The sequence below is a fragment of the Egretta garzetta genome, unplaced genomic scaffold (genome assembly GCF_000687185.1).
Source record: "Egretta garzetta isolate BGI_Z169 unplaced genomic scaffold, ASM68718v1 scaffold154, whole genome shotgun sequence".
NCBI classification, from domain to species: domain Eukaryota; kingdom Metazoa; phylum Chordata; class Aves; order Pelecaniformes; family Ardeidae; genus Egretta; species Egretta garzetta.
The window spans coordinates 9,023,857-9,037,861 of record NW_009259600.1 but is presented as its reverse complement, the minus strand read 5'-3'; the positions used below and the strand labels follow the sequence as shown (position 1 = coordinate 9,037,861).

Below are 14,005 nucleotides of genomic sequence, written 5' to 3'. Positions count from 1 at the left end.
AGACTCGGCGTCTCGCCTCGATTTTTGTCGTTGGGATTGGATGCAAAGTTGTCATTGCCCGTCCCGTGCCCCTCCCGCAGCCTCACGCGGCTTCAGGGTGGACCAAGGCCTCCGGCTGTTGGCAGAGCGTTCGTTTGCAGCTGGCTGCCCTGGGGTTTAGACTTAGTTTCCAAATGGGTAAGAAAATCTGCGTGCTAGGTCTGGTCTTGGCTGGTGCACGCGCGGTGGGGCCAGATGCCCCGCTGAGTGAAGTACATGTGTACATGCGATTTAGAGAACTGCATATAAAGTTAATATCTTCTACAAACCTGAGCCAATTAACTGCTTTTCATTCTTACTCTGCCCCCAGATCAGAGGTGGATCTTCAGGCTATTCATTCCGTGCTCTGATTTTTCTGTTAAGCGTTATTAGCATTTGAGGTACCAGTCCATTAACGGATGATTTCATCCAGTTTTCAATTGACTGAGAAGAACATGAACACAAAGTCATGTTGGCTGCATGCCTCCAACCTTGGCCCTGCCCCCTGAAATCTCTCAGCATTCTAGCTTTATTGATTTGTGAAATTTAGGTCTTTTGTAAGGTGCATGAATTAGTTTCCTTTTCTTATAAAGCTGGGACAGTAATAGACAATTTGGATGGACTGATCTCTGCTACTGTATATTTACAGAACAGAATACCTGTCTACAAAGTTATCTGTTATCTGGATATGCATTGCATATTGAAGGATGAGTGAATAAATTAGGTGATACTGTATATGCATCAGTGATAGATCTGGGAAATCTAACGAGTAACATTTTTTGTTTACGTAGTTTGGCATTTTTACTGTAAGATTGATGTAGGTGTTGCCTTTTAAAAGACAGTCCAAACGTAAGGGACCGTATGTGTGTGAGGAGCGTACTACAGGCGAGTCAAAGATGGCAACAGTTAGCATAGCAAAGGTACAGTCTCTTGGTTTGTTCTTTATTTGATGTTCTCCTTATGGTCAAACAAACTATGTGGTTCTTGGATAGTCAGTTGTGCACCTATTCTAAATAGATGAGGATTGCAGATTTTTGTTAAAATATTTGAATGATGGAGTAACTGAAGGAGAGAGAGGTGGATCTAGTCAGTTCTTGTCCGTTCAGGTACTTTAGGTAATAGTTACAGTAACTTGTGTGATAGAAGATGGGTATGTATGCCTGTGTTCTTTTCTTTCTCCACTTCCCACCACACAGAGCGCCTGACTCATTTCAGTGAAATTTATTTGGCTGTCCTATTAAATCATTAATACCAAGTCACTCTGTTCTGCATGTGTGTGTGTATATACATATATATATAAAATAGTCCACTGGAGAGTAGAAATACTTTTTTTTTGTTGTTTGTTTTTTAAAATTACTAACCTAAAATATAAACCAAACCAGGCCCTATATCTGTTTTCTAGATGTTTTGTTTGTCTGTATTTCAGCCTGCTCTTAAGCCATACAGCTGGCTCACTCTTGTGGTTTAACCCCAGCTGGCAACTGAGCCCCATGCAGCCGCTCTCTCACTCCCCACCCACGGTGGGATGGGGTAGGGAATCGGAAGGGTAAAAGCAAGAAAACTTCTGGGCTGAGATAAAGACAGTTTAACAGGGAAAGCAAAAGCCACGCACTGAAGCAAAGCAAAGCAAGGAATTCATTCACCACTTCCCACGGGCAGGCAGGTGTTCAGCCATCTCCAGGAAAGCAGGGCTCCATCACGCATAATGGTGACTTGGGAAGACAAACACTATCACTCCGGACATCGCCCCCTGCCTTATATGCTGAGCATGAATATCATATGGTGTGAGATATCCCTTGGGTCAGTCGGGGTCAGCTGTCCCAGCTGTGCCCCCTCCCAAATTCTTGTGCCCCCCCAGCCTCCTTGCTGGTGGGGTGGGGTGAGAAGCAGGAAAAGGCCTTGACTCTGGGTAAGCGCTGCTCAGCAGTAATGAAAATATCCCTGAGTTACCAACACTGTTTCCAGCACAAATCCAAATCACAGCCCCATGCCAGCTACTGTGAAGAAAATTAGCTCTACCCCAGCCAGAACCGGCACACTTACTCTCCTTGCTGATTTTCTTCTGCTTACTTTGAGGCAGTTTCCTCACAGTACAGAAATGTTCTGTACCTGAACTTTTAATTTGCTGGTGTCAGTGGTCTACGTATGGGTTAGACTGAGGGCATCCTTCCATAATTTGACATTTATATTTCACAGGAATAATGGGTTGAGTTGTAGAGACCATGGATGGTGTGTAGGCCATGGCTTTTTCAAATTACTGCACGGGAGAAGAAATTAATACTGTGTGAGAAGGCTGTGGACTTCTGGTTTCCAGCACATTTGTGAGCAGATTAAAAGTCTCAGGAATGTAATGAAAAACTTGGTAGTTTGTGGATTATTAAATTAGTATTTGGAACTGAGTGAAGAGTTTGATTTTATTTCCTCAAGGTGGGAGTGAGTAAAGTACAGTAGCTGGAAAAAAGTGTCAAATGTTTAGGAACGCTGTCAGCATGGCTAACTTGTGATGTAATTCACAACTGTGTGCAAAAGTGTGGTAGTAGAATCTGGAAGATTAATGTACAAAGGCTGTTGATTTTTTTGTTTGTTTTCCAGGAAACTATTTCAGGAGTGCTTGTCAAATGACCTGGGATTCGGAGTTCGGCCCGTGTGGCATCCCAAATATCATGGCAGTAAGATGAACATGTAGGGTTTATAGTACTTGGAATATGTGACAATAAATAGAACTAGGTACTCATTCTTAAGTGGAACTGAGTTACCTCAGCTGTAGTTGAAATATTTATGCAGTGTTATTACAAACTTGGGTATTAAGCATTAGAATATTAATCTTCTTTGTCAATATTTTCATCTATGTTTTTCTATTTACCAATTTTTATGAATTCCGCTGGTAGCTATGAAACAAAATGACCAAAAAAACTTGACACATCGAATTGATGCAGGTTTATACTACCGGAGCAGCACATGGCATTGCAAGGCAACTTGTTGTCCTGCTCGTGTGGACTGCAATGAGCTTCATTTCCTGACCATAGTGTAAAACTGTTTGGTTCTGATTTGCCTTTAACTGTCAAAATGTTGTTGCCAGGAATTTGCTGTGGTCAGATGTGCAGCTGAAGCAGAAAGAAATGTAAAACATTTATTTATTTATTACATCTGTGGTAGAGGGGAATTTTCTAGTGAATTTCTTAAATGTATGGTCACAGTGAAGAAGAATGGTGAAATTCTGATAATCTTATATTCCTTTTTAAATACTCTGATTTCCATGTTCTTTTATTTCTTCCTTACTCCTACCCATTCTGTCCTAGTTAATCTAAACTTTCGGTCATGGTGTTAATAAATTATTGCCCTATTTGTAGCCTGTTTAGACAAGAAGATCTGTACTTCAGTGAAAAGTAGTTGCCCGTTCACTGTACTTTAGTGAAAAGTAGTTGCCCATTAGTAATGCTACATGGAAAACATGCATTTTTGTCTCTTTATGGAGCCAAAGGCACTGATATGTTTCAAACATTTACAGAGATTTCCATTTGTGTTTTCCATTTCAAAAATTAAATATAGAAAAAAGTCTTTAAAGTGATGTATGGGAAATACTAAGAAACTGTGCCCTGTGGCTTTTTCAGACATTTACAGCTGTAGTTCATAAATCTAGGTTTAGGTCTCAGGCACTTGTATATCTGTTCTTGGGTTGTACTTTAATATCTTGAGAAAGAAAAAGATAAAGTAGAGTCAAGTTTTGCCTTGTAATTAGTGTTAAAGAAAATGGTTCTTGCAGCTGGCACAAGTCATCTTATAAATCAAGGCATTGCTATAGTGATACTTTTCACAAGTGCCTTGCTAGTTTCTGGATCTTGTTCAATTTATTTGTTCAGTTTAGTGTGTGATAGATCCAATTTACTTTTCACACAGTAATTTGATCAGGCAAAAATACTTCATTAGGTGGTATCTGTCAGCCTGTGCTTGTTTTCAGCAAGCTATGTGTTTAGTAAACAGTAAATTTTTGTGTTTAGTAAACAGTAAATTTTTGTGTTTAGTCTGTTAACATACTGCAGTAGAATAAACAAGCTTTGTACTTTTACTCAACAACAGCAATGAGACGCTGCTGCTATTAACAATAAAAAAAATTTGTCAATATTAAACGAAAAAGAATTAATGCAGGGTTAGAAGGATCTTTGAATGCTGATATTAGAAAATAAATTAATGTAATCTCTTCCACTAGTAGATAAGTGTATATGAAATACTAAATTGCTTCCACTGGGTGGCATTGCAAAACAAAGTATCACACACAAGCATATAACAATTGGTGCTCTAAAATAACACATTGATATAATTATTTTACATCTTTTCTGGTAAAGTTGTTTTGATGTATTCCGTAAAACATCTAAAAATGCAGGGGGGGGAATCTCACCCTTTTTCTCTACCTTTTTTTTTTTTTTTTCCTAGTTCTGCTTTATGGTGTTTGATGGCAGATGTAAGACATCACTGTTCAGTTGAAGTGTAAGTCCCTTGATAGTGCTCTTTATTCAGAGGACTTTTTTTTTGCAGTGCAGAGTAATAATTATAATAAGATCCAATTAGGTTAGGGACATCTTACTCCTTCTGTTGATTCTTATGAGTTGCTTTCTATTTAATGCTTTTGCTTTTAAGTAAAGGCGGTGTGAGTGAAAATCTCCACATAATTGTCTTTGAAAAATTTTGAGTCAAATTACTTTTTTTTTTTTTAAGCATGGAGCCAGAGATAAATACAGTTCTAGAAAAGTGGCGTGATTTTCTTTGTACTGATCTGAAATACCACACCTAACTAGGGTTGTTGGGAAATAATATTGAAAGCTGAGATTTAATTTATGCGTTTGGTATATTTGCTCTCTTTTTCTGGAGTGACAGAGTATGAATCAATGTTCCTGGGTTTTAGTAGTGCAGATTTATTTATCAGAAACTTGGAGGAGACCACATATCATTCTGTTGAATATAGCTGTCATTAACTGCTGCTTTTTAATTGAACCCAAAAAGTTGAAGCTAGTGAATTAGTCTGTGACTCTTAAAAAACCAAAACAATAAAACCCACCACCCACAACAACAAAATATCAGCAAAAAATCCTGACCAAACAACCAAACAAAAAAACCCCAAACTATGCGACTGAATAAGGTGGATTGATTGAAGTATCTCTTCCCTTTATATTAACTTCTCTTTTTCTGAATTTACTTTTTAAAAAGTCTTCCTTTCTTCTGTCTTCCTTTTTTTTTTTTTTTTTTTTTTTCCCCCCCACTCAGCCCTGTTGGTTTGCTCCTCATTTTTCCAAGGACCATCAAGAAAACCTCAACCTGGAAGGCTGTAGAAAGGATGGAATGAACTTCATCCTAGTGTAAAGCCTCCTATAATCTATCTGAGCACATGGTATGTGATAGCAGATGGCATTTGTGCACAGATTTCACTTGATCACAGAATGAGTTTCAATTAATCAAGGATGGAATAGTTTCTTTCATTACTTCTTCTTGGCAGAGAGCTATATATGCAGGATACATTCTGCAAGCAGTTGATAACCTTATTTGAAGTGTTTCATGACATTACAGTACACATTTGTTTGACTCCCTGATTTAAAATTGGCTACAAATTGTATAGTTTCTGAATTCTGTTTGTGAAGGATTAAATGCATATTGCAATTATGCAAGGGATTTGAATTTCCTGTTCCTGACCCCTTATTATTCAGGGCTTGTCAGCATTACAGGCTGAAAAACTCAAGGACGGAGAATATATTCATGTTCTTTCAGCTTTTGTAAAGCTTATCACCTTACAATTAGCTAATCAATAGTATATTGTTCCAATAGTTTTCTTGAAAGGTTATACATTTGCTTTAGGAAGTATCTACTTTGGACTAATTTCACTATCTGAGTATCTTTTAGTTACAGTTCTGACAGTGGCAATGTGTCTAGGGGGTCGGGGGAGAAGTGGAGAAAGGAAGCTTTACAAAATAAGACAATTTTAGGTTTTCTGTGCTGAAAAAGCTTTACATGCTTCCCCATGTATATTCTAATTTCAGAAAATCAGTTACTGTAGCTATACAAGAAGTAGATGACAAGTACTTCATTTCACTGAAAATAATTATCCTAGATTATATTTGGTTTGTCTTTAATTGTTTACAGAATATTCACATCATCTCTTGTCGTGTTGGGAAAAATATCTCTGTGATAAAGCTTGATTGTACAAACAGCTTTAAAACACGTTTTCACACACATCCTTTATAACATCTTTTATAACATCTAACAGTGTAATTTACTGTAAAATATTCTAATTAGTTAAAGTAAAAATTGGAATGGGCAACAGTCTTTCACATTACGACAGGTGTATTTTCTTCTTGCGCCTTTGTTGATATTCTAGCTTTTTTTAAGGGCCATGACTTGAGAAACAGTAATTTATTAATTGCAGAGGTATGGAGATCCCTTCTGTGTGGTGAATATGAATAATGATTTGAGCTGAGTGGAATTAATGCTGTTGGTTTGCCAATATCAACCGTCATTAGGAGACTAATTGCTAATTATACTGTCATTTTGCAAGCACTCTGTATAGTATGACTGGATTTTTTAATTAATCAGACAGTATAATCTTGCATAGTTTCCTTTAGCCACTTTTACGTTAATAGCCAGTATCTTTAATGGGGTCAGTTCCGAGCCATCCAGTGACTATCTGATTGATGGTATAGTGACAGCTTTGCAGTGGCACTGATTGCACTGTCAAATGAACTACTGTTTGTAGTAATTGGTGTTCTGACAGAGTAGAAATAAACTACTGCTTCTTCAGGAGGCTTTAAGTAGACACTAAAGAAGAATGCAAGAAGTCTTAAGATGCGGACTGCTGCATAGAGTTGTGAATGGTCCCTGTTACGGGGGTGGATGGAAGTGAAATACTGGAAATAGCTTTGCTCTGTTTCTGAGCGGAAAAGAGAAGAAAATGGAAGCTGAAAAAGTAGGAACTAAAATAACTGTTGCTATGACAAGGATTAGCCTTGAGGTGTTTTCCCCATGCTCTGAGTTTGAAGGCTAATCGTCATGGGCTGCCAGAGTTTACTTACAACTTTCTAAAGGGTTTCGCTTGTTGTGTGATGTTTGAGATAAACTTCCTGCAAGGAAGCTAAGGTCCCTGGGATGGCTGTACTGGAGAGTGAACTGGAGTTCCAGTCTGTCTTGAGACTTATTTTGCAGAAGGATGGACTAGACCTCTGCTAATGTCTTTGCTAAAACTTGAGGATTGGTTGTATTTTGACGTGTTAGGACTACAGCTGCTTGATCTCTGTATAGATGTGGAATAGGAAGAAAGAGCTGCTGCTAGTTTAAATAAAAACTTGGTTAGTCTTAGAAAGATAACCCCAGTTGTGATTATTGGCAGCTGAGGAGAGCTATTCTATTTGGAAAAGTCTTGTTCAAGTGGATGACTGTAAGTAGCATGCTTCTTGCCTCAAAGAAGGTACCATTATAGTGAACAGCCATTCACTGCAGCCTCTTTCAGTTAGAAAAAGCTTAGTCTGAAATGTTGATGGTATTGTGGACATTTCTCAAGATGTTCGACCTCAGTAGGAGTGCTAGGAACATAGGTTTTTTTAGTAACGACCATATACTAATTCTGCTTTGTATTGTTTTAGTCTTTTGCATTGCAGGTGTCGATAGCTTGCTCCAGAATTTAAGACTGAAGTCCATGTAGTTAGATGGGATATTTATTTTGGCTGTTGTTTTGTTGGAGTTACTGCAGAATTTTTTTCACTTACTGTAGTACCATGTACATATCAGGAATGATGGATGCTTTTCCCAAGGAGACTTAGAAGTAGGTTTTACTTAGTTGTTGCATGTGTGTTTCATCTTGTGAGGGTTATTGACAAATTGGATCTCAACACATGTTGGGAAGAGACAGTACAGGCCACTATAAATGGTAGTAGTTATTACATGATCACAGTGAATGACTGCAAGTAGCCTTCAGTGTGGATGACTTGCTTTCCAAGTTTATGGTGAAATTTTAAACTAAGTGTATATAATGTATTTTTCTTCAAATAAACCAGACCTGTGGACAAGGATGGAAGAATTATTTTAAAATTATTAGTTTGAATTTTAAATTATTAATTATAAATAAATAAATAATTGTTTTAAAAGTCTTTTTTTTTTTTTTATTCCCCCAGCTGTAGCAGAAGTGAAACTTCGTGATGATCAATATACCCTTGACCACATGCGTGCTTTTGGCATGTATAATTATCTTCACCTTGATTCCTGGTACCAGGATAATGTCTACTATGTTGATCAGTTTGGAAGGGTTATGAATCTGTCAGTGACTCTGGTAAGAATAAACTTTTTTTTAAACATTGCTGAATTTGAAAAGGTAGGCAGTAGATAAGATAGCAAATATGGCAAGGAGGATTCAAATGCAAAAACTGGGGGAAGCCATTAAGACAGGTAGATTAACAAAAATGCAGTTCAACAGGAAGCGTGAAATGATTTTAAGTGAAATTTCTGACATCTCTTAATTAATGGTGTCGCATTAGTATTGAAATAGCATTGCATCTGCTTCCATTCTGGGAAGACAGAGATATAGTGACAAGCTGAAGAAAAGAGAAGATATTTCTTTCCTAGTTGGTGGCTGTTTCTCCCCTACGTTACTTGATGTTTATCTGTTTACTAATTTGAAAATCCAGTCATTGTAGATATAAGGAGAGAAAGAAGCTGTACGCATTAGACTTAGAAATGAAAGACTTTATATACTAACAAGTTAATCCGGACATCACTTATTGGAGGCAAAAAGATGCTGGTGGTCCTGTACAAACTTGAAATAGAGTGTAAGCAAACTAGACCAAGTCTGAAAAACATGATTCTCTGCTTTTATACTGATGTTCTTAAGTAGGCAAACTTCCTATTTCTTCTGAGCCCTTTTAATGCATGGGTGCATTAGGTTCTGTTACAAAGTCATTCATCATTCTCGAGGGGAAAGGCTTTATGGACACCATGATTCTGGTGTGCATGCAATTCTAGTGCTTAGTCATTAAGGAATAGAGGACTGTGTTACTGTTGATTTTGCAGCTATTGCAATGTCGTCTTAGCTTTGAATGTATCATTTAGAGTAAGATTATGTCTCTGACAATTTTGACTTGTAGCCTGTTGAGCAATAAATATATGCTTTTGCTACAAAGTAGAATTTTTTGTTTTCATTACTTTGATTAACTCAATCCCTTTGACTCATCACGTGTAGCTTCTTAAATATTTGTCTAAGCAGAAGGAAAAAAAAAAAAAAAAGAGTCCGTAACTGTATCCATTTGTTATCTAATTTAAATAGCGATGCTTCATTCATAACCAGTTATTTGGTTAACATTTTATGTTGAGGAAGGTAATGACATGTAGGTATTCCATTCTCATAATAATATTTGCTCTGGCAGTAAATGATGCAGGGCTGCTCTTTGATTTTTACATATTAAAAACATAACATAAACAATGTTAATTTTATATAACAAGCAAGATGAATTCTGGTATGAGATTAATGTAATTCTAGAAAATACAAAATGCATCACGTATTAGTACTTTCCTCCTTTCTATGGCTGTTCCTGTTTCATTCATATATTTTGGTGTGGCAGCTTCTCCCAGTTACTGTAATCTACTTTTGGAATCATGTTGGTTGACATAAGATTAATTAGATTATGCGAGTGTTAAGTAGAAGGAATTTTTAAATTAGTTGAGTGGAGGAGAAAGTCCTTAACCTTTTGTTAATCAAATGATTCAGAGTGATTGTATACTGCTGAGATGTTGAAACTTTATGGAGTCTCTTCATGCTGTTCTCGCTAGACTCCACAGATTTTGCTCTGCAGTCCACGAAGTACTGGCCTAAGCTTATTTCACTGCTATAGCTGACTACATGTAATTTTCAGGTTTGGAAAGGAAAATATCCATTGTCATGCTACCAAGGAATTTTACTTGTAACCCTGTGGGGCAAAAGAAAACACAGGATGATGTGTGATTTTTGAGAGGGTGTGGCTTATCCCATGCAAGGCTCTGGGAGTGGAAATTACTAGGCTGGGGCTGAGGTGAGACAAATTCTGAAATGATAGTTCTAAATTTTCCAGGACATACAGATTTCCAGAGGAGGGTAGGTTGAGAACTGGAGCTGCAAAATAGTTCCTTTACTTTTCATAGAACATACAGGCAGTTGGAGCCTTTGGCTGACTCTTGCTGAGACAGAATAATCTTCTGGGACTTCTTCCAAATCTTCTGAGATCATCTGGATTCCCAGTAGGAACGTCTAAAAGAAAGAAGCTTGTCAGGGAAAACCTTCTGTGAACAGCAGCTTGTCGCAATCTCATTTTTTGTGGTTTTTTTTTTCCTTGTAGTTGGTTAACCTTGGCTGGCTGCCAGACACCCACCCAGATGCTCTCTCACTCCCCCTCCTCAACCGGACGGGGAGAAAATAAGACAGGAAAGCTCGTGGGTTGAGATAAAAACAGGAAGATCACTTACCAATTACCGTCACAGGCAAAACAGACGGAACTTGGAGGAAATTAATTTATTGCCAATTAAAAATGGAGTAGCATGATGGGAAACAAAGCTGACAGGAGCTTGCTCCAGCGTGGGCTTTCCATGGGCTGCAGGGTGGAGTTAAAAATGGAGTAGCATGATGGGAAACAAAGCTCCTGACAGGAGCTTGCTCCAGCGTGGGCTTTCCACGGGCTGCAGGGTGGATATCTGCCCCACTGTGGTCCTCCATGGGCTGCTGGGGGACGACCTGCTTCCTCTGTTCCGCACCACCACCTTGGCTCAGCTCAGCCATGCCCTGTGGCTGTGTCCAGCACGGGGCAGCCCCAGCCGCTCCTCACAGGGGCCGCCCTGCAGCCCCCACTGCCAGCACAGCACAGACACCCAATACGTTCCTTTGCTAGGAGGGCACTGAAATGTGTAAATTTGTTTCTGAGCCAATAAACTAGATAAAGGATTTTAGTAGGACTGATGGGTCCGTTGGAATCTTCAAGAAAATGGCATTTGGTTGATATCTTGTCAGGAGTTTTAGTTCCACCAGATTATTAAATAAATAGCTGCCATCTTGTGTCCTAATACTCAATACCGTGCTGTTTTGCAAAGGAAATGTGTTTGCATATGTATAAGAAGGAATGTGTATTTGGAAACATCAACAAAGTGTCTCATTACAAATGTGCCTGGCCAATATATTAGTCAAATGTACATTACAAATACTATTGTTTTCAGCCAAGTATGGCTTACAAATTAGCAATGGCCACAAATAAAATTGTCAGTCACCTTTAAAACAGAAGATGTAGCAGGTTAACATGTTTATCCTAAATCCAAAGTGAAAGAACACACACAGGCTTTTTAACATGTAATTATTTCTAGTTCTGCTTGCTATTTCTGTTGCAATTTTGATTCTAGTGTGGTGGTGTTAGTTATCCATAAATCACGAATTATCCCTGCAACTTAGGTGTGTAAAAAGATGTCATCTGTGAAGGAAAAAAGTATAGATAATACCTTGCCACTTGCTCAAAATCAAACATAATTGAAAAGAAAAGTGATCAACATGAGCGGTTTTTCTAAGTTGATGGATGAGTATTCAAATGGGGTTTTATAGCAGGTTAAACAAGTTGTTACCCTAACTTGACTGGAAATACTGTATAAAAATGTTCTTCTGTTACAGCTGTTGGATTTCTTTCATTCAATAAGCCAGCGTCAATACTTTGTTTTAAAGACCCAATGGGCAGTGTAGTGACAGGATTACCAAATTGGGTTTTTTGGGGTTGTGGGGCTTTTTGCACAACTTGACTTTTTTAATTGCTTGATGTTTGTAATACGGGAATATAACTGGAAAAAATTCAAAGTTTTCTCCTCTAGCAGTTAAATATTTGGACTTGGTTTCTTGATCTTCAGCTCTTCTTGCGAAGACAACTTTGTTTCTTTTTATATTCAAATAATGGAATTGAGAAATTGTGGCAACTGTAACTCTTTTTGCTCTTAATTATCCGGAGCAAGTAGAGTACACCCTGGCTTGGTCTGCCTCACTTTGCCTGTGGAGGAACGGTTTGCTCAGAATTTCTACGCAAATTTGAAACATGGGATGCTTAAAAGGTTCAAAATCAAGGTTAGAGCCATAGGCATGTGCAGCAAATGAACTGCTGAAAGGAAAGGGGTTGTTGCAATAGTGGAGGCACCCAGGTGAAATCTGGAATAGACGGACAGAATGACAGAAGCCAAAAGAAAGCAGAGTACGCTGTCAAGAAGTGAGCAGAGCTAGAATTAAAGGCCAGTGGAAGAGATGAGAGAGACTTGGGACTGAAAAATAGTTGAAGGAAGAATCTTTGTAGAGAGTGAAAGGAGATTAAGAACTTGATCTTACAAGAAGCTGTATCTATTTTTTTCTTAAGGAAACTGCATTGCTGTCATTCAAAACTAATTACAGTGAGTAAATCTGATTTCTGTTAAAATGACTATAGTTGTTCTAGCATCCCCTCGTACTTCTGAAGTAGGGAGTTACTATTAACCTCTGTTAACCAGCTGGTAAACCAAGAAACAGTAAGTCAAAAAGTAAATCTGACACAGAAGGGTTTTGAGGAAAGGTTTTTTTTCAGCTTCAAGTAAGTCCATCCTTTTCATTGTTGTACTGAAATTAGAGACTGTTCTAATGAATGCCTAAAGTTAAAATAGTGAACAGAAAAGTTGTGTTAAGAGTATTTCCTTTCTCGCCTATCGAGAGAGAGGCTTTGTATTGTGTAATGAAGATTCTTTTTCACTTTCTTCAGGAGATTTATTGAGTCCTGACGTTCCTGCTTGGTGCTGATAAATCTGATGTGAGCTTTAGAAGATTAAATGGTTGATAGTCGCTAACTTTTTTTTTTTAAATTACATACAAAACTATTTGAAGCTTACTGTTAAGATTCACTTGGAGGCTGACAAGTGTGGTCTTCTGTAATGTTACATAATATAGCCCTGTAAATCACTGTTAACAGAGCCTATGTTTTGTCTTTCCGTGATAAAGCGCATGGGATTTTTATTTTTATTTTTTTTCTCCCCTAGGCACAGTAGTCATGCAACCTGCTAGTTACAATGGAACACTTTTCTTGTAGAAAATAATGCCTTTCAGTGAAACCTTAAAATTAAGTAAAAGATAAGGAAGCCAAAATTCTTTGTATTTAGTGTTTGTGGGATTTTTGTTTGTTTTATTTGGGTTGTGGATTTGAGGTTTTGAGGCTTTTGTTTGTTTGTTTGTTTGTTTTTTAATTCTGTCATTCTCTCCTCCTGAATGTGTTACAAATTAGTGAAATAGTTTAAAGAGCATAGTGGTGCAACGGAATCTACAAAGTGACCTTGAATGCCTCCAATAATTAAAAATCAAATTTGCATCTTTTCCATTGCAAGTTTCATAATAGCCCTTGTGCCTTTTTGTAGTACACAGTGATCTCTAATACAAGTTCAAGTAGGCCCAAAAGGCAAGCAGTCTATCTGTTTGTCATCTGGTCTTTTTTGCTGTTGCTTATTAAAACGGTACTTACCCAAATCCAATTTATCTTGCTTACCTCCAAGCATGTTTTAAATGCACATCTGATTTTAATAACATCTGGAAAATACAAAGGGTTTGAAATCCCCTCAAATATAGCATTCTCAACAAATGAGGCCATGACATGCTTTGCATGCACAAATGTGCTCCTTCTGTATTGCGTACATGTGCACAGGTGCAAAGAACTCTTTTAAAGATGGTGCGTTGTATGTCTCTTTTTGACTGCCTTATTTCATAGATTAGAATGACAGAGTTTCTTTCACTGGAAGTAGATACTTGTATAGATGATCCCCCCAGGCTATCCATTTCTTAAGTGAAGATAGAGGGACAGGACATGCTTAGAAAATATTATAATAATTTGTGGCTGAAATTCCAGGGCCTATACTGAGACACTTTTAATCTGCTACTTTTTCACTGCTGTTTCTTAGTCTGATGCTCACCCTTACTGTAGTCTGAGAGTGCATTTTGTGTGGCACAGAATAG

At 37.8% G+C, this 14,005-nt stretch overlaps 1 protein-coding gene across 1 annotated transcript in view; it reads left to right on the top strand.

Annotated features, from left to right (window-relative positions):
• The first annotated feature begins 119 nt into the window (after nt 1–119).
• NUDCD1 (NudC domain containing 1) overlaps nt 120–14,005 on the top strand; it is a 45,549-nt gene continuing 31,663 nt past the window's right edge. Inside the window, 2 exon segments of the mRNA XM_009638395.2 lie at nt 120–177; nt 8,169–8,323. Of these exon segments, the coding sequence (XP_009636690.2) occupies nt 174–177; nt 8,169–8,323 (159 nt within the window). The 5' untranslated portion in view covers nt 120–173.